Here is a 20892-nt window from a genome sequence, read left to right as displayed (position 1 = left end):
TCTGCCCCAGGGAACGGATGCTAGTTGAGGACTGGCAGTGGTCATAGACTGAAGCGAGGTGAGGATAGAGGGTGGGGGTTCCCAGATTTGTGGGGGTACTGCCAGGGGGTAGCACCCCGGCCTGAAAGGGGCACTGGGGTCCAGGAGGGACTCGGGCCCAGCAAAAGGCGAGACACCGGTCTGCAGAGGGCGCTCTGGAGCTGGAAAGAGAGCTAATTCCCAGGATAACCAGCAGGAGGTGCCACTGGTGAGACATCGCGTCGCTACAGGTGGAAATAATGATTTTGTCATTTGTGCCTCACCTGTCAAGAAAGTCAAGAGCCGCCATTAATTTATGCCCAGTCACTCAAATGAGCTGTTCATATAGCACACATTATGAGGGGAAAACAACAATCCCTGCTCACAGTCCAAATTAATAGGGTTTGGACTTGGGTTCTCTGTGGAAATAAGAAGAGATGGGTTCCCCTGCCGAAGGCCACGCAGCAGCTTTGGCACTGCTCCTACAGTCTCAGAACAGCAGTAGCATCTGTGGTGCCTGGTTTTGACTCATGCATAGAATGGCCAGTGAATCTTTCTCCTAACTCCAATGTTTCATTGCCATATGTAGAGCCCCCTGCTTGGTCTCTCTGCATCCTGCTCCCCTTGTATAGTGGAGCCATATCAGCGCTGAAGTTCCCATTTTCCACTGTCTCTAGCCAGGCTGCTGTGTCTGCTTGCATCACTGAAACAGAGCCTCTTAATAATTAAACACCCACTGAAGTGAATGAGTTTTGAGGGGCTGTGGCCTGAATAAGGATTTGTTCATGTAACTTGTAAGCATTTATCATAAATACAGTGGGCATGATCATCACTTTTAACTAAAGTTTATGGGCAGAAAGCAGCATAAAATGTATGCAACTGTTACTGGTCTTTGAGAAAAAGTGGAAAGGATGATGGTAAGGCAGAAAAAGGATGTGTGCAATGGTATTGCACTACTTAGGGTTTGGGGCATAATTTCTGACCTCAGAATGTTTGTTTGTTTTACCTCAGTTTTGCAGCTGATGGTACTTTGACATTGCACATTATCATAAAGCCCTGCCCATTGAACATTAACTACTTTGGCAGTATTTGGTCATCGCCTGAGGAAAGTATATGTGCAGAGAATGAACGCTCTCTAACCAGTAATGGAACACTCTGAGAATCATGGTATTGACAGCATGTGTAGTGAGAATAGGCAATAAACAACAAAAAAGTAATTACACCTCTATCCCGATATAACGTGACCCATATAACACTAATTCGGATATAACGCGGAAAAGCAGTGCTCCAGGAGAGGGGGAGGGGCTGCACACTCCGGCGGATCAAACCAAGTTGGATATAACACGGTTTCACCTATAACGCAGTAAGATTTTTTGGCTCCCGAGGACAGCGTTATATTGAGGTAGAGGTGTATTAGTCAAATAAGAACAAGACAGGTAGTGAAGTGCCTGAGGCAGATCTATGAGAACTTGGCAAACAGCCAGTGTTTGTCTCACTAATAAAGAACTGCTGGAAAAGGGCTGGTTTTGGATCCCAACTTCAGTTACTTTAAAAGAAGGTAATAATTTTTGGAGGTGAAGGGTTTAGGGTTAAAGCTATACATGGGAGACCGTTTCTTTTGACTTCTCCACTTTCAGCTGAAACTTTTAAAAAAGCATGACTTTCCTAGAGGAAGGAATATCTGCTTCTCCTGGAGGTGGGTCAGAAAGCAATATTCTTAGTCACCCTCAGTGGAAGGGAGTGTATGGGAGCCAATAGTTGCAAAGATGTTGACCTAGCCCCACTCCTAGGAGCAAAACTGAACTGAGTGGAAGTGTGAAGTGTCCCTTTCTGAGCTAGTTTATAAAAGTACATTAATCCAGTGTTAACATTTTAGAAGTGCCATTGTTTTTCCTCAGTGTCCCCAGTTCTAAAAGACTTTTAGCTCTAAACTCATTCTGATTAAACAGGCTTTATTTTAATTAAATGTTCTCATATTTAGAGATAGGATTCGTTTTCTAATTCTCACCTGGGAATATGAAATTTTGGAGAAAATGTGTGATTTCCACTTTGCGCTTAGAGTGGATTAAAGGACATTAAATTTATATACAGTGTAGGACTTCTTCACTACTGCAGTTTAGTACTGAAGTTAGCCTTAAGAACTCACTGCTATAGGTTAACATATGGACCTCAATGTTAGGATATATTACTGAGGTTAAACTGGATTTCACATTTGTTATTACAGTTGTGCCTGCAGTGCTACACGACTTAGGATAAAAATGACAAGAGTTATGTCAATCACCATGTTAATCACCTGGGGTCAGGAAGAAAATTTCCCCTAAGAAATGCTATGTGGGGTTCTTTTACAGCTTCCTCTTGAGAGAGACATGGTACTGGACTAGACAGACCTTTATTAGTCTATTTTGTTCACACTGAAGCAAAAAGGAAAAGGGGACATCTGTAGTAAGAGCAATTTAAATCTAGACAGTAATTCTCTGCACTCCCTTTGCATAATTTCAGAATTTGTACCTGGATAAGGATTCTTCTCCAGGCAGCTGTTTCCCCTGCTGCACTGAAGTCCAAAAACCATGTTTCTGGCATTACACTCTGTTACCGTACAACTGAATGTGATGTTACAAATCAAATGTAATTTATGATGACATCACTCAAGGATCAGTTGGGAATAGAAGATGGGCTGGGAGTGGGCAAGCCATTATCTAAACACAGAATACTTTTAAGGACTAGAACACGAGGTACAAAAATAAAGTGAAAGGGAGTGTTAGTCTGATACATCTCTGTGCTTTTCCTGTATGACAGTTCCTCTTTGAAGGAAATAAATGCCTTTGAAATTATTTCACAAGCTCGCGGCTTATGAAAATTTAAATAGCGGTGTACATCTGACTGCGTAATAATTCTGATTTGGGATTTTTTTATTCATGGTGCGCAGATTGCATTTTCTGCCTTAGAAAATAAAGTATTCATGAAAATTATTTCCAAGAAATATGGAAAAGATTGGAACATTTTATTTTTTGAACTCCTTTTTAAAGCAGAACTAGACAAGGACTTTTTACATTTCTAGGTTTCTACCACTCGGGGGTGCAAACTGTGCAGGTTAATCATGTCACATCTAAAATACATTTGTCAGACTATTTTTCAGCTCTAATTTTTCTTTTTATTTGAGAAAAGTCAAAGAATTGCATTTGTACAGTTTTATATTTAAAGTAAACAATGCGTCCTTTAAATGTTGTAATGCGAAAATGTTAAAAAAAACAAAAGCTGAAAATATGAAGAAGAAAAAAAGGGCTTAATTTTCCACCCTTATTCATGTGAGTGAATCCTTAGCTACCCCAGTCCTACATGAGGAGCTGCTAGCACAGACCCATACACCCAGTATGAGATTTCATTGAAGTCAATGGGATGCTGCACAAACAGAAGGGTCCTTGCCAGTAGCTCCTGATGCAGGATAGATATTTAATCAAAGGATTGATGAGAGGGGTTTGATTGTGAGATATGGAGACTTTTATCTCTGGGTCTACAGTTTGTATCTAGCTCAAGATGGTAGTAATGTAAAATAACTGTTGTCTAACATCTCCTTGGTGAACGTTGTCAAATAGGTTGAGTTTCTAGTGGAGAACTGTCCCTACAACGAACACATCCACTATCACAGTTGGCACTAACTGAAATTCTCAGGAGCAAAGCCAAAGACTGGATGAACTATAGAGCTTAAACTCCTAAAGTTGATCCTCCAGATCAAGGCTGAGGTACATTGGCAGGGCAGTGTGTGAGGAAATCCTGTACTGTCAATGCCCATGCTGTACCCGTTTGTTCATGAGCAATAAAATGCACTTTTAAAAAATTGAGGGGCAGGGAGGCTTAATTTTGTACGCTAATCCCTCTTCTAAGTGTCTTATCTGTGAGTTCCTTTTGGAGTACAAACTTCTCTGAGCAGGGACTGTCTGTAAATATGTCTTGTACAGCACTAATTTAAAATTGAATTACAATTTTAAGATTTTAATTTCAAAACCTTGAAGTTATAAAATAAGAATTAGTAAAATTGAGAGCTTTTAGCTGTTCCAAACTGTGGGACACATTCTTCAAAATAGATTCCAGCACATGGACATAGAACTGCACAGCATGTATTTTTGAATTTGCCTGTAACAATATGTTCATAAAGATGTCATTGCTTTGTGTGTGCAGTTTCCAGGTTTGAGGGTGCTTATATGTACTTTGTAAGCACAGTTCAGGCATCTGTTTTTGAAAAGTTGACTGTTTAAGGAGTAAATCAAACTGTTGGATGTGATTGGAGTAAATTGCTGCCTTTTAACACAATGCTACACTGTACTCGCTGTGGATTTACCCATGCATCTGCACATAGCCCCATTGATCTCAATGGGTATGTCTGCACTGCAGCTGGGAGCAAGTCTCCGTGTGGGTCGACAGACTCGCACTTCAGGGCCTGCACTAGCATGTTAAAATTAGCAGTGTGGACATTCTGGCTTGAGCAGAAACTTAGGCTCTCTAGCCCACCCAGTCCTCTAGGCTTCAGAGCCTGAGCTCCAGCCTAAGCCAGAACATCCACACTCCTATTTTTAGTGTGAGTCTGTCTGCCCAAGCTGGAAGATTCACTGCCAGCTGCAGTGTAGACATACCCAGTGCGGCTCCGGACAGGCTCTGTCTGCACAGAGTTCGGTGTAGGATTGGGGCTGTGATGGTGAAAATACAAAAGGCAATGAGAACTGTAAAGTTTTTAACAACTATACTTCCATTATATTTTAATGGTTAGTTTGAGTCTCTTTGTGGTAAGTGGGTTCACTTTCTTAAAAGAACAAAAGTTCTTATCTGCCACTAATAGAGCTGTAATTATATATGTTATATGCACTTAGTTCTGGATCACTGTCTTGATTTGTGTAATTTTGAATCATTCCTGTTAGTATCCCCAGACTTATGTATTTACACTTTTTTCCCCTAGCAGCCTGTCACCAATTAAAAACACGTGAATTTTTGTCCTGGCAATTCAGTACATTTTCTGACCTCCCTTCTGCCCTCTTGATTCTTGAAGCCACTTTATCATGGATGCTCCCTTGTAGTGAAGATCCGAATTCTGGAATTACACTTACTGCAGCACATACCAACTACCTGTGTCCATCGGATATGCAGGACTGATTTTACATTCATACTCTGCATGCCTGATATTTTCCTTACAGGACTATTCTTGACAGCCATTATATTTGAACTTGTATTCATTATACTTAAATCTGACTTCATGATGCATAATTCATTAGATTTCAGTAACCATCCAGATTTACTGAAACACGTAGCATTTTACATACAGAGGCATTTGGAGTAATTATTATTATGTACTTTTAGTATTACGTAAAGCCAGTGGGAACCCTGCATTTGAAGACATACTATGATCCTTGGAGGGAGGATTGGTTTTCAAAAGTGCTGCTATATCCTGGCATTTGCACATTAATGCATGCTGGCTAGACATTTTTATGGTCTGCTGTGGGCCTGCCGTCTGCTTCCAAGCTTCTGGTATTAGGACATTTTTCCCTTCCTCATTGGCTTTTAAAACATACCTTCATTCTGCAGCAAGCACACTATTTTATACAGATTGCTCGGCAACCTCTGCTTTCCACTTGGGACCATTATCAGAAAAGTGGCTTCCCTTACACTGATGATAGCACTAATATCCTCGATTCTGCTAACCGTATTAATAGCAATTAGTATACATTATAGACCAAATGCTGCAAATCAGTAATTGATGCTTTATTGACGTGCAATGCTTCACAACACAAAAATGTAAAAAAGCAAATTGTTGGGATCTTACCAGCTCAGATTAAGGGAACAGTAGAGAACAGTAATAACTATTGTTTGATACTGGAGATATATTGGGCTATCACTTAATGTTTTCCTAAACTTCCATAAATTCCTTGGGTAAAATGTAGTGCCTTAGGTTTAGCAGACAAGTCACCTGATTGATTTGCAGCTATCTTGCATCATATTTTATTTTTTAAATCCTAACTTTGCTCAGGTTCTTTTTTTCAAAAGTTGGTGAGATCAGTTCGACAAGGGAAAGAGAAAGGGCTGAAGATTAGGAAAAACTGGTCTAGTTTGCCAGTGGCTATTGGCCATTCCAGCCCAAAGCAGATTGACCTGCTGAATATGCACATATGGAATGATTCTGTAGATGGAGGGAAAATGAGAGTTAAAAATACATCTCCTGGATATAGATGTCTTCGAATCACAAAAGCACCTTATCAGCACATTCTTTGGAGACTAAATAGAAATTGGTTTTGTCTAATTTGCAGATTTAATTCACTTTTTTCCTTTGTCTATATCTTACATTTTGGGAACAAAGCACCCAACAATGCTGAGTTGACCTATAAAAATACTTGCATTTCTGAGTATCTTTCTGCCTCACGCACTGAGGGTGTAATTCACTGCTGCATAGAGAGACAGTACAAGACCTAAAGTCCCATAGGTCTTATTTGGGGCTTTACTGATGCATAGACCTTGTCTTGTCCTTCTACACTGGGTAAATTTCACACCACTAGCCTGAAACTAACCAGTTCCCATTCCCATGCTCACCTCCATTCCTGCCCTGCTGACACACTTTGTTCCCTGAAACTATAAATATAATATATCCTTATGTTGACTGTTTTTTTTTTTAAATGAAATCCTCAAAATGTCTGCATAACAAGAAGCAGGTCTTAAGCTTTTTCATTGTCGTATCCCCAAATGTTCCCTCCCTTACCATCTCATCTTTGTTCACTTTCCCTTGTTTGTGTTATGTCTAACTTAGATTGTAAGCTCCTCAAGGCAGGGATCTGATGCTTTTCCTTTGTCTGTAAAGCACCAGGCACATCTATGGTGCTGTTTGAAGTATTAAATAATAATAAATATTAGAATCCATTCCCAATGAGTTACAAGTTTGATTTGTTTAAAGTTTATGGCAGTAGCAAGGGTCACAGGGACATGGAATACAATGTAAAGAAGAGGATAAGGGGGTGGGGGGAGGGTAATCTAAGGATCTGTCTATTTTCTTGCAAGCAGGATACTTCCAGTGAATTTGATCCAGTCTTTCAAATTATGCTTATCCCTGCAAATGGCGTTTGTCAGTAATTTCACCTCCTGTATAACCAGTGAAACGGTCCCTCATTATCTTTTTCTCTCTGTTGTCTTTGATAGCCGTGTTTTCCATATCCATCCCCTCATCACTTCAGTCTGATCTCCTCTCCGAGCAACTTCGAGCACATCTATCACATGACTGTTAATTCAGCTGAAAAATTCCTCTTTTATGATTCCATAAACCCTGCATACTCCCCATCTCTGCGCTCTGTCGCTGGTACACCAGCCTTTGTGACTCTGAGGGTATGAACGGCTGAGTTGGGTGTTCGCTGTACTAACACTGTGTGGTTTTCCTTTTGCCTAGCTAATAACATGGGAGAAACAAAACTTTGTGAATGGTTTCTTTCACCTCTTAACTCTCCCCCAGCTGTTTTGTATTCTCATTCCATCCTGATGTTTTCCACTGTTGGTGACATATGAAGAAACAATTTTTCATAGCTTAAAAAATTATGGAGCAAAATTATTGGACTAAACCTTTTTTCTACAAAAATAATGTTCTTTTTAAGTCACTAAAAAGGGTGTGGAAGATTAAATTATAGAGCTTTATATTCCACAGTGTTCATCCTCTAGCAGTCAGCAATGGAAAGATATTCTGTATTCTTGATAGGTTTGGGCTGGAAAAGGGCTCAGGATATACCTATGTTGAGCCAAACTTTTGAGCTGTTTATTAAAAATAAACTTTTCTGTAGTGCAAGAATTTTGTATGGTCCTTTACAAGAGTTAAAAGAGAGACTAATTTTGTGCCCTGAAGAGTTTACCGTCTAAATTAGACAAACCTACAACAAGATGCTAGACAAAGGGAGTAACTAAGGAAAAAAACAAAAATAGTGTGAGCTTCATTATGGAGAAAGCAAATCCTATAACTCTATTTAAGCAAAAACTGAGGTAGGACAAGAGGCGATGAATAGACACTTTGACTTGGATGGTAAAATGTTTGGGGTAGGGACAGCCACTTTGTACTGTGTTTGCATAGTGCCTAGCACTGAGAGGTCCATGGTCCATCACTGGGAATACAAATAATGAATAATAGTAAAATGTTCACAAACATACATTGCAAAACATATTGTTACCGTGCACCGTGTTCTGGCCTACAGTTCTGCAGTAGGACCAGGAATAATCTGCAAGGGAGATTGTACATAGCTGCCATTGCTTGATCAGGGTTGTATGGGTCTGATTCAAAGCTCACTGAACTCCAAGAAAAGACTCCTGTTGACTGCAGTGGGCTTCGGATTCAGGCCCTTTATGCACCTATATGCAAAACCTAGACTGCTTGGAATACCCTTTCACTGCTGCTTTTGCAGAGGGCTTATAAAGCAGTGTTTCTGCAGGTTTGGGTAACCTAAACCAGAATCCACTACAGGTTCCTGTTGCTGGATAGGGTTTTCAGGTCTGTGCCTATGTACAATACTCGCAAGAATTTGGACCCCTGAGGGAAAGTTACTCTTTCCACATAAAAGGGGAGGAAACTGCAATACCGGAGTCCAGGCTGTTAGCAGGCAAGTTCTGGGGAATCATAAGAGGGCAGCCATGCACAATTAAATCCCGAGGACTGAATACATGGTCAGTTGTCCCTATCAGAGAAGTCCTGACCATCACAACCACAAAATAAGCAAAAACGAAGCAAGAGCATTTTGGAGAAGATGATCTATATGTGGTTATCTGCATCTGGTTTGTTCAATCTATTTAAACTTGTGACTTTTTCTGTTGGGTGGAGAGTTGTGTGGAATATGTGAGAAGAATACCCAACTTAATGCAAAAATAACAACAACAACACAACAACAACAACATCCTTATTAAGTAGGGTTGAAATGCATGTTTTGTGCAAAGGCCAACCTAAGGCTTATGCCCCACTGAAGTCCCACTTTGCATCAGTGACTATCCCCCTCGGTGCACACATTATTTTCTATACTTACAACATGCGGGTGTATTTCAGGATCCAATCCTACATCCCTCCCTGACTCTTGTGAGTGACCGCACTGAAATCATTGAGGGCTGCTTGATTGGGCCCTTGCTGTGTAAAATCTTGGTAAAAATAGAGCACCACAGTACTAACATTACAGTTGCATTGAAATCAGTGATGTGACACTAGTATAAAACTGGAGTGACACCAGTGACTCAGGAGCCCTCTGTGTGAGGCTCAGCTCAAGCTCCTTAGAGCATAAGACGCTTGGCTTGTGTGAAGGAATGCATCCTTTCTGCTTTGCCGTGGCTGGAGGAGAGAAATGGTACAGTGTCAACCAGGGCCATGTTTGGGTTTTTTTTCCACTTAGCCTAAGGACACTAGTACTCTTCATGGAACTCGGGAGGTGCTCTGATACCAAAGCCATGGGCACACTATAAGAACCTGAATAGGATGGACTCAACAATCTGAGTTAAAAAATGGGTCTGTAGTGCACATGGGCTCTCATATATTGCTTTGTGATTTCATATGACCAAAATAACCCTGTACAATAGGAAATAGTAAGATAAGGTTTGTTTAGTGATAGATAAATATAAATCCCAGTAGGAGGCTGCTTAGAAAATATAATGGAAATCATGGAAATCTCCTATAGAGACAAATTTCACCCAATCACCCATGGCTCTGGAAGGCCCATGTGCAGCAGAACCGGTGTAGTTTCATTGCATAAAGAGGTGAATTAAGGAAGGCCACATGGAGGTATGGTTTGGGGGTAGATCAGGGCAACATGGTAGAGGAGCAGGAGCAAAGCCCATAGAGCCACCATTATGCAGATCTACCAACCATTGTATCTTTGCAGTGTAGCAACCCTCCCTGCGTCTGTTTCATTCTCTGACTGAGCTCATGATCTGCATTCTGATGCACTGAACTAAGGGACTTTCACCCTCCATCGCTACAGTGAACTCAGACTGCTCTGCAAGCAGGTCTCCACTGCAATTATTTCCTCTTCAAAGGCATATCTGCTAGTCACTGTTTATTTTTGCTTGGTTCAGTGCTGGTGATGGATTTTATATACTGGGATTTGAATTGTTTGATCTGTGTGTGTGTTTAAATGGCTGTCTCAGGGTTATTTTTTCTTAATGACTTGCTGCTCTTTGCTGTTTTATAACCACTGCTTTTAGATGCTGGTTGTTCTCTTACGTGAATTCTTTCTGTGTCGTGTGCATGCTGCTTTGTTATGTTGTTTCTGTTCTTTACTGGCATTGATTTTTTTTTTTTTAGAAGAATGGTGAAACATTTGCTCTGAAGGGATAAACATATATAAGGATTACATGGACTTTCCAAACAGATATAAGGGGAAATAATGGTGCTTACGTTTTGTGCCTGCCATCTTTAATGGTTTAATGTGTTACAGCTGATCTCTTTAAAAAGAATGTATTCTTTCCAAGTACCAAAATTTTGTTCCCAACCCCACGCGCTTCATTAATTGAAGTTGCTTAGTTTCTGTTAAGGAGGTTAGCCGCCTTATCATTAAACATACCAATTCTCTTTGAAGAACCATGTGCTCCTCATCTGACAAGCATAAAAGCCCCATTTTGCATTTCCAATGTATTAATCACAATATATAACAACTCAAGGTGCTGTATTTGGCTTTCCCTAGTGTGTCTCAGAATATCTCAAGAGCCGAACACCCTTGAGTGCTTAATCCCTTATCATTCTGTGCAGTCTTTACTGTTGCTGTACTATGCATATGCTCATGTTGTTGTAAACTATATCAAAATTGCCTACCATGTGCGTCTGGACGGCACAAGAACAAGCACTAGATACTCCATTTCATGTTCTGTGATAAGTGAGATAAGGTTGTTGTCAAATATATTTCATTTGTTCACTGCTTCCTGAAAAAAGAACATACAAACAATGCAGGACAATATATTCTTGGGAATTATTTGAAAGGCACGTTTTGAAACCTGCAGGTATTTGCTAAAGTACTGTTGGGAACAATCCAACATTGGCAGGGAGACAGACTGGATAATCAACAGGGCTTTTCCATCCCTAGCGTCTCAGAGTCTCTTATGTTGATAGCTGAGACAGATCTTGGAAAGAAATTCACAATTCTTGTTTGCTTATTGCAAATTAAAAATGAATTGTTCTCTCCACATGTGAGAATGAGGAGGGGGCATCTCTTATTAACTCAGAAGGATTGATTGTAAGTGCAGCATTAAAAACAAGGGCAGTAACAAAAGGAAAGTAACAAACAATAATTCTTAGCACTTTACATGTTCTAATTGCATTGCTAACTTTAATCCATTCATTATCTAGAAACCTTCCTTTTAGCTATAACCTACCGAGAGAAATGGATAGATACTTTAAATTATTGTACATATTCTTACCATCTATTCGAGGAGACATAAGTGTATAGATATGGAGATGTATTTTATACACCTATTTATCAACTGATGAGAGCTACAAAATGTGATGTGATGCAGACTGTATGAAATAGTTCAAGCTCACATTTTCCCCTGTACACTGATTTGATATGCCTGTATTACTGACATGCTATTAGACAATAAGAAACCATAACTTAATATGATTCTTCTATAAACGGGGGAAAAAGTATTGTTTAATAAAATGGTGTGGCACTAGACGTGTGTTCAGATCTTTTTAACATCTTTCGCTTTGGGATCTGAAAGTGGCAGTGGAATGCTGACTTCTTCCTCATGTCTTCTTCCTAACGGTAGATTTGAGATCCCTTGCAGCTAAGGTATCTCTTATGTAGTAATGGTAGAAATAAATATAGTATAGGTGAGAGAATTGGTTTTAAAATCTAATAATAAAAAGGTTACAAATTATGTATTGGGAACACGATTTTGTGCACGAGGGGAACGGCTACGGAGTCTGCAAACTGTTAAAAACAACAACCACCCTGGAACTGGCATGACAGCAATGGACCGTCTGGGTTAGGGCTTTTCCCTGCCACAAACATGGTGTGGGTCTGGCTGAGCTGCTCATTTTGTGTGGTGCAGGATATTCCACTAACAAATTGCTACATGGCGGAGGGTTGGGCAGAGCCAATTTCAAACTTTTTATTGCATTGTTAAGTTTCAGTAACATTCTTGCTTCAGAAGGCAGCTGCAGTTGTGAATTTTCTTTCATACTTAACTGCGTTATCTTAGTATAATGAAGATTTCATGGGTATTAGTGCTTAAAAAAAAGTTGTCTAAGGAGAGGGTGTATTTTAAAGACAAAATGGAATGTGTGTTATAAACTGCTCAGTGCTATAAATTGTTTGGGTCTGTTTTTGTTTTTTTACAAGGGGGCTGTTTTTCCACCTCTGTGTGAAGAGGTTTGATGTACCTAATTCCCATTAATGCTAATGAGTTCTATATACAAACCACCTGAGGAGCAAGATAAGTACATGCTTATGGTTAGCTAAAACTCCAGAGACAGGCAATCACATTGGAAACAGTAGAGTGAGCCCTAATTTGGGATGACAATAAATGAAAATACTTATAGAAAACCAAAAGCATCCGATTAGTGTTCAGACTAAAATATTCTTGTCTGTGCAATATAATCTGAAAACAGAAGGCCAAAGTTTGCTTCTAACTATTCCCATGAAGTTCTGGAGTAACTCCACGGAAACTGGCGGAGTTACTTGAGCATAATTGAAAGCACGGTTTGGCCTAATATGTCTCTATAACTGCAAGAAATACACTGCAAGCATCAGGGGATGATTAGATAATAGTGTCATACAAAATATAGACAAGCCACAAATTATGGCATCAAAGAGATACATTTCAATAAAATACTACTTGGAAAGATATAGTTAGAAACAATGCATTACATTAAGCATCTTTTTTTTAACTGTTATCTAAATTAATACCAGTTGTCAGGCTCCTTGTCAACATCAGCAAGAAAATTCTGATTCTATTAGAATGTTCTTTCAGTTGTCTGCATATGTCCATGTAATTCAAAACTTCACTTTCATGCTGTGTGTTCTTCCAATCTCTGCACTTAGCTGCAAAATAGTATCCAGAAAATTAGCTCTGGGAAGGTGAGGGAATTTGGAGGGTTTTTTTTTGTTGAACTCGGTACCTCCGCCCTATAGCATCCGCTGCTGACTCAGCAGTAAATGAACTAATGAACACAAACCTTTCTCTCTTTGTGTCTCCCTGCACTGCAGAATCTTCGGCCTCAGGAAAGTCGGACCATGTTCAGTGGCTCTGTCAGTATCCCATCTATCACAAAATCCCGCACAGAACCAGGGCGATCGATGAGCGCCAGTAGCGGGTTGGCAGCAAGTGAGTGTCTGTCTTGCCACAAGCCCTGTGCAGAAACCTTCTAACCTAACACTGCCCCATCCTGGAACGTTACAGCTGTGCTTGTTGAGCAGGGTTTTCAGAGTTGCTCTGCAATGGCCCAGCTCTGTTCCCACTGAAGCCAATGGGACTGTTTTACCAATTAGATTAATGCTGAGAACTTCTGAAAATCCCGCATGGCGTTTGCTGTTTCTTAAAACATATATGGTATTGATGGTATTATAACAATATCAGAATTAGTACTGTATTCCTCAATACTGTGATTTCTTGACTGCTACTTAAGGGCTTCATCCTGCCCCCATTGAAGTCAATGGCAAATTGTCCATTCACCCCAATGTTTTGGGGTTTTTTAACTTTGTTGTTAGAGTTAATTACTTGGAGCCTTCTGTGCATGTAACAGCACTGGAAATTTGGCTGCTGACGTGGAAGGGTTAAATTTTACTCCTACCATCCTGCCTAGATATTGCAGTGTTCCAGTGCATGAGCACATCCACCATGTAAAAGAGTACATGGAAAACAGGGAAGTAAGATTATGTAGAGGGAGGTTCTGTAGGAAAGCAAAACTAAACAAAGTAACAGCCAGCCAACTTCTTAGTGTCTTGCACACACATCCATGATGCAGTTTTATTCACACACACCTTTTAGGATCATCGGCACAGAACGGCAGTGCTTTGCGGCGGGAATTCTCAGGAGGGAGCTATGGAGCCAAACGTCAGCCTATGGCATCGCCATCAGATGGTTCACTGTCCTCTGGTGGTTTAGACCAAGGCAGCGACGTGCCGACAAGGGACTATGAAAGAGAGGTGAGTAACAAGAGCGAAGGGAAGAAAACTGCAAACTGTGGATACTGAATAGGGTCCAAATTCTAGTCTCAATTTTGCTGGTGTAAATCTGGAATAACACTGGTGCAACAGAGCAGGCCCTAGGAAGCTTAGAAATCATTGTTCAAAATAAAATGTTCTATTGTTTGTCTTTTGAGACTTGTTGACATAGGATTTTGGTCAGACTATGTCAGCTTTAAATATCTGGGCAGATGTGTAGAAAATGCATTGAGGTGGTCTACTCAGTACCCCGGAATCAATAAGGCTCATGAATGTAGTAGCTTAATAAAGTAACTACACAAACTTGATACTGACCTTTTGTAGCTAAAAGGGACAGTATTCCTTTTGTCTTTTGGCAGAAAGAAAGCTTTAGGCCATAAGCAGATGAGTCATAAAAAAGACACATTGGTTTTGTGTTCATTGAATGCCTAGAATTAATCAGTTAATATGTAAAAAGTCAAAAAAAAATCTTCTCTCTTCAGACAAGTTTTATCTGCATTCCACCAAAATATTGAAAGGGAGATGAGAAATTAATTATTGTTTCATCCATTACACCATTTATAAAACATGCCTTTCACTATGTCTCCAGGAGCATGTACAAATACAACCCCTCCGAACCACCACCTCACTGCATCCCCCCTTCATGCTCCTCGGGCAGAATTCTGAGTAAATAGATGAGCATAAAGGTCAGACTAACAGAGAGAGAAAATTCCAGTGTCAGGAGCCCTTCACAAGGAACAACATGCTCCTGCTGGTTCAAAACTGAAGATGGCTGCAAAAATGCCTCAGCCAATCTCACTCTCTGCATTGTTATATAGGGAGAGATGGGGGCTTTGAGGTTGCCAGGGCTTTTATAGATCAAAATCAACACTGAGTGCCAGCTCAGACTGCAGAGTGGGCAGGTGCATTCTACACTAACTGAAGCTTCGACATGATCTCAAGGGTAGTCCATGTAGAGTGCTTTGTATCAGCATTCACTTTGAAAGTTACAGAGGGACAGATAACTGTGGCAAGGTCCACATCAGAAAGGAGACTTCTTAACCAAACCCAGGGGTGAAACAAAGTGTCTCCAGCCACCACTACTATATGGGAGTCCAAGAGCAGCTGGAGGTGCAGAAGCAACCCAATGTTGCAAACCTCAGTGAGGCAATAGACCCATCATTTGTCTGTAACAAGGGCAGATGCGTCTTCTGTGCACCATCATTACTTATGCCTTGTGTGAACTGGGCTTTAGACAACTCACTCGAATGCACAGAAAAGCAAATATTGAGCAAAGAATGTTATTGGATAGAAAACTTAGGGGGAAATGTTCCGCCCAACTCCTGGTCAAATGTATGTCCCCTTTGGTCTGACTGATTTACTCCTGTTGTGTTGTTGCTTATTGATGTTCTTCTGCATTTTTTGGGCTGCAGGATTCTGATTCTCCAAGGCATTCTACAGCTTCTAACAGTTCCAACCTAAGTAGTCCTCCCAGCCCAGTTTCTCCTCACAAGACCAAGAGTCTCTCCCTGGAGAGCTCTGACCACGTGAGTTGGGACTCATGAACTGCTTCAGCATTCAGATCCAACATCACTGCGGCTTATTATCCCCATGGCTCCCCCTTCACTCAACCCAGTTCTCACTTTCATCACCCTTACCACTCCCTCTGAAAATGATCTGAGGGGAAGGGAGAGAAGAAGATAAAAGGTTTGCCTTCTCTAGCACTATTCAGCGCTGCCTCGGCCTCCCCAGGTTTAGCAGAGGCAAACAAGCAAACCTAGAGTGTTGGTAAACAACAGATGCCATAGATTTGTATTCGTACTGGTTTCATTTCATGTGGCTACAGCTGCTTCCATTATTACAGATAAATTTACCCCACCCCAACTTGGAAAAAAAAGTAGCTTAACTAGACCAGAACAATATCAATTAAAAGAATAAATCAGATGGATTGTTTCCATACAAGAGCAGCACAGAGACCCCACTCCTGGTGGGAGCAATCAGTCCATCAGAGGCACAGGAAAGCTTTCAGCTAGCCACCATGTTTGAATGTCAATCTGATTATCGCCAGCAAATTCTTATTAAAACGATGCATATTTTACTACAGTAGAGAGTTTAAATAAATACACAAATTTAAGAATTAAATACATATGTATATATTCAAGGAGAAAAAGCAGCATCGTGTATGCAGAAGAAGATGGATGCCTATTTAAGAGAACCTTTAATTTAAAAAGATTTGTGTTGTTCCCGTTTTCATGCTAAATAACACACACATTGGAGGCATATATACACACACACACACACGAGCAGGAATGTTCCCTTTGGGTGACACTTCACTGTTTTAGGAGAAATCTCCCACAGTGTGTTCAGTGACCTTTATTCCTCTTGTCAGTAGCAGAACTAAAGCTGTAACCCTCATTTGAAGATGTCCCTGCCTGTCATCTGCAAGAATAACATTGATTTGAAAGTGAACCATTCTCCCATCTACAACAAAGAGCAACATTCAACCATGTTGTCGTCATGGTTTCCAGTGGGGCGGGCATTAGTTGTGCAGCTTGACACCTTTGGCGCTCATGGATCTCTACTGGATACAGCATACACCCTACGATAATAATGGGACAGTGCGGAAAAAATCATAGGGGATACCATTTCTAAAGAAGGTCAGTGACTGACCTGGTTTAATGATGAAGGAAACGGTCTTCTGACCCTCCTCAGCCATATGTTAACCAGAAAGCTGTTATATTGATTATCAAATACTAGCATACAATCTAAATCAATCAAATGTGAGTCCTGTTAGCCCAAAAAGAGCCTCTGTGGAATATGTTGTTGCTGTGGCATAGCGAAGAACCTTGAAGACGCTGACCTAATACTGTTCATGCTGTGGCAGTTTAAGACACCTGGTAGCCCAGAGCTGCCATGCTGATGAGGTTTAATGATTTCCCTTACCTGCCATTTGGACTGTGGTTTCAATTTTTTTCTATACAATACCCTGCTCTTTGATTCCAACAGCGATGCAGGTTGCAGGCAGAAATCACACCACCAGAGGACAGGATCCGCAGAAGATGCAGGCCTGTCTTTCAGCCAAGAGCCTGACATTTAAATCAAGGGAATAAAGAGGAGGCAAGATAAAAAGCAAACCGCTGTCAAGCAGGAAGATAGTCCATTCCCTTTTCCAGTGTGAGCTTCTCTTCTCAGTGGGATCATTGCTAGCTTTATGCCACAACCCCGCTCAAGCATATAAAGGGCTTTTTGTATTTAGAAAGCTGGTTTTCCAATGATTTGGCATTTTTTATGGCTCCTATCAAACCATTCCAAGCGCTTACAGTCAGCAGTGTAACATGTTTCATTCACATTAATAGATGCTGAAATGAGTGGGAATTTTCCAGGTTCCCTTCACTGAAGGAACTTATGGGTAAGTTCAAGTAGGGTTCAGACGAATTAGGTTAATTTACAGGCACAACCAAAACACAATGATGAGACACAGATCATTGCCTTTACTGTGTAACCATGCAGGGGTCTCCTAGGTGCTAGTTCTGTGTTTTATTCTGCATTGAGTGGATTGTCCACACATAAACCTGTCATTCAAAGGTTGGTTGCTTGGTTGTTTTTTGGGGACGGCAAGGAGGGGGAATACAAAAATTTCTATAAAGTATCATGTCAAAATCCTGCCTGTCCTGATTGGTGGTATGTTGGTACCATGTGTTTCGTTGTCACAAATAAACTTGGCATTGAATAGTAAAATCTATACCAAACAGGCAAACACTGAGTCCCTTCCCAGCATGGTAGCTTTTCATGTCTTTCCAGGACACACACACAGACATGTCAGAGGGACTTGCATTATTTAAAGTCCATAGTCACCTTTTTCTTAAAGGTTGTATATTGTTCCATGTGCACCAAAGGCTTCTCTTCCTACAATTGCATCCTCCTCCTGCTCCGGGTGTAGCCCACCATGGCCTCACACGTTTCAAAGTGTTGCAGACTAGTTTTGTATTTACTGTATGTTGTATTTAAACGTTAATCATATTTTGATGTTAACCTGTTAAAGGGAAGATTTGAGGCTATTAGCAAAAACCTGTGTGATAATTCCACATGAGAGGGTCAGTTTATCTGGAATCAAACTGTGTATTCCTTTTGCTTCATCTCTGCTCCATTTGAAAATGGAACCAAAGAACCAAGGTACGGCTTACTTTTAAACTAACCCTAAACAAACCAGTACATTTGCTTACTCTCCTCTTATGGTGAATATGAACCTGTTTAAATGTACATTTTCAGATGGAGCATAGATTTGCCACTTTACAGAGCTTAATTCCAGAAGGTGAGACCCCATCCTGTGAGGCCTCGCCTGTTAAATACAGTACTTATGTTGGCCTCTAGCCCTTGGCAGTGTCCTTTTCAAGATGACTCTATTTGGTCTGGTATTGTACATTTTACACAAATCATGCCTTTTAAAAAGAGGGAGAAACAGCAGTTGTTTTCTCAGTTGAAAAGCAAACGTCCATATACATTATTTGAAAGTAAAAGCATTTTAGGAATTATATAAGGAATCGGTTCTGATGGGTCTATATAAGTGTAGGCCATTTGAAATTTTTGTTGTTGTGAACACGTTACAAAACATGGCTGTTGCAGGTGTGGTTTTTAAATTCTCATTGGGATAAGAAAAATAACTTGGTCATTTTAACTGTAAGACTCTTGTCTGAGATCTCAGAAGCAGTTGGCTTGTAAGGTTTGGTGTTTGCTACTAGGCATTGTTTAAAGTTTCCAGTTATATATGGTTGCATTTATCCAGGCAATGTATAATCTCCCACTGAATTTTGACTAATATATTAGCATATGTTCTGTGTACACTATATATATCTATATCTCTCTCTCTCTTTTTTTATTTTTTTTTTTGGCTAAGACTGAAACCATTCTTCATTTATCAGGACATACTCTGTTTAAGCAAATGCCTTTGCTTCAGTCACTGAAAGGCTCCAAATAGATTTAAGCATGTCCCTGAGGACCATAGCTTCCAGAATGAAAAAAGGTGCAGGAAATCAATTTAAGCTCCCCCGCAAAAAATCACACTTCCCACATTTCATAATTCCCAAACCAAGCTTTAGCACTTCGTCTGTTTCACATACCACATCTAAACCCATTGCATTTGCTAGTTTTAAAATATAGTTCTATCACTTAGGCAGCTTTTCTCTCCATCTCAGTCTCTTACTGGCTGGCTTGTTTGTTATAAATGTGGATTATTATTATTCAACAGTTTTGCAGTTCTGACTTGTGCTGTTAAGAGCAATAATCTTGATTCTGATAAAATTACAAACACATGTTGCACTCAGATATATGGTTTATGAAACAACACAGCAGAGGGATGCAGTGTTCTCTGCAAACAAATCAAAAGCACAGATAATGTATTTGGTGGATGTAGTTAACTACAACAACTGCCTTGGGCTTAAGCAAAACATTCTTCCTAGAAGTGTCAGACTTCCAGAATGATACACCGCAGTCAGAAGAATTTCTGACTAATGGGGGCACGCTGATAATATAAGTTTTGTACATCAAGAAGCTTGGATGGGTTAGACTAAAAAGAGAGCAGGCCCAACCACTGAATGGTAGATAACAAGAGTTCCTAAAATTCCAGGTAGTTCTAGGTTATTGGAAGCTTTTTTTTCTTTCAACCATGTCCATAAAATTTGAAAATTTTAAAGACGTTCACCAGGCTGCGATTCACCCTTGTGTAGGGGGCTTATGTACCACTTAAGTTCTCAGGCTAAGGCTTTAGTGGTATGTAGACTTTGTGCAGGCCTGCTACACAGGAGCCTGGTCCAGACGCTCTGTGCTGACATGAATCTCACCCCACAGCTGTAGGCACAAGTCTAGCTCTAGAAGATGAAATGGACTTGTGTACTCAATTCCTATGTGAGAAAAAAGCTCCCAAAGAGCCAATCTGCTGTAGATCTCCAAGACCTTGTTGTGCAGTGAGGCAATTCCACTACTTGTTTGTTCTTTCTTTCCAGCCACAGTTTAAAACAAAAAACAAAAAAAACCTTCATTCATGGAGAAGAAATCCATAAATAAAACCACTCTTGGTATTTCAGAGCAATTATACCTGCTTTTTTTATGTATGACAGTTTCATATCATTTTTAAAAAAATATTTTTTAGATTTTTTTCATTGTAATATTATTGTACAGTTTTGCATGGCATAGATGTAATCACTTTTTGTTTTAGAGTATAAAAGCTGACAAGTGTGCGTGTGGGGAAAAGATATTGCTTTTTGCCTCTTCTCACTATTTTATTTTATGCCCTCACTGTGGTAGGGGACATTGTAAGAGATTCTCTGCTACAGAACGATGTAGATTCTTTTGCACAGAAATATTTAAGGTGGAATAGTCAACAATGTAATAAATGACTTGACACCAATATTTTATGTTGGTAACACTTAATATTAACCTACTTTGATGTACTGCAATAAAAACAGGGAACTGTTAGAAATACAGATGTTTTGTGTTTTTTTCCCCCATCCCCTCCCTCTGTTAATCTTTTGGAAGAGGGAATGAAAAGGGGAGGAATCTTGTATTCCTGTTGAGTATAATCATCAGGTAAACCTGCCCCTTACGAAATGATATTGACAAATGAAGCTCCCTTTACATCTGCCACCAGCCTCCTTTAGACATTTACTGCTAGAGTTGAGTTCTGTTGAACTTTGGCCACCTTGCACTTTAGTATATTGAATGGCATCAGCTACACCTCCTCTGAGTTTTTTGATTA

At 40.2% G+C, this 20892-nt stretch overlaps 1 protein-coding gene across 7 annotated transcripts in view; it reads left to right on the top strand.

Annotated features, from left to right (window-relative positions):
• The window catches only part of CDC42BPA (CDC42 binding protein kinase alpha), a 339222-nt gene extending 318602 nt beyond the window's left edge, over positions 1-20620 (top strand). For 3 of the 7 annotated variants that reach the window (XM_054023831.1, XM_054023829.1, XM_054023833.1), the window contains exons 35-37: positions 13206-13323; positions 13987-14144; positions 15575-20620. In XM_054023831.1, coding sequence (XP_053879806.1) covers positions 13206-13323; positions 13987-14144; positions 15575-15706 — 408 coding nt within the window. In that variant the 3' untranslated portion in view covers positions 15707-20620. Of the gene's footprint in view, positions 1-4966; positions 7156-7188; positions 7372-10306; positions 12120-13205; positions 13324-13986; positions 14145-15574 lie in introns of those variants that run through there. The other 4 variants (XM_054023836.1, XM_054023832.1, XM_054023835.1 and 1 more) reach the window with 4 other exon arrangements.
• The last annotated feature ends 272 nt before the right edge of the window (positions 20621-20892 follow it).

The sequence above is a fragment of the Malaclemys terrapin genome, chromosome 3 (genome assembly GCF_027887155.1).
Source record: "Malaclemys terrapin pileata isolate rMalTer1 chromosome 3, rMalTer1.hap1, whole genome shotgun sequence".
In the NCBI taxonomy this organism is placed as follows: domain Eukaryota; kingdom Metazoa; phylum Chordata; order Testudines; family Emydidae; genus Malaclemys; species Malaclemys terrapin.
This window is presented reverse-complemented; position numbering and strand designations above follow the sequence as displayed.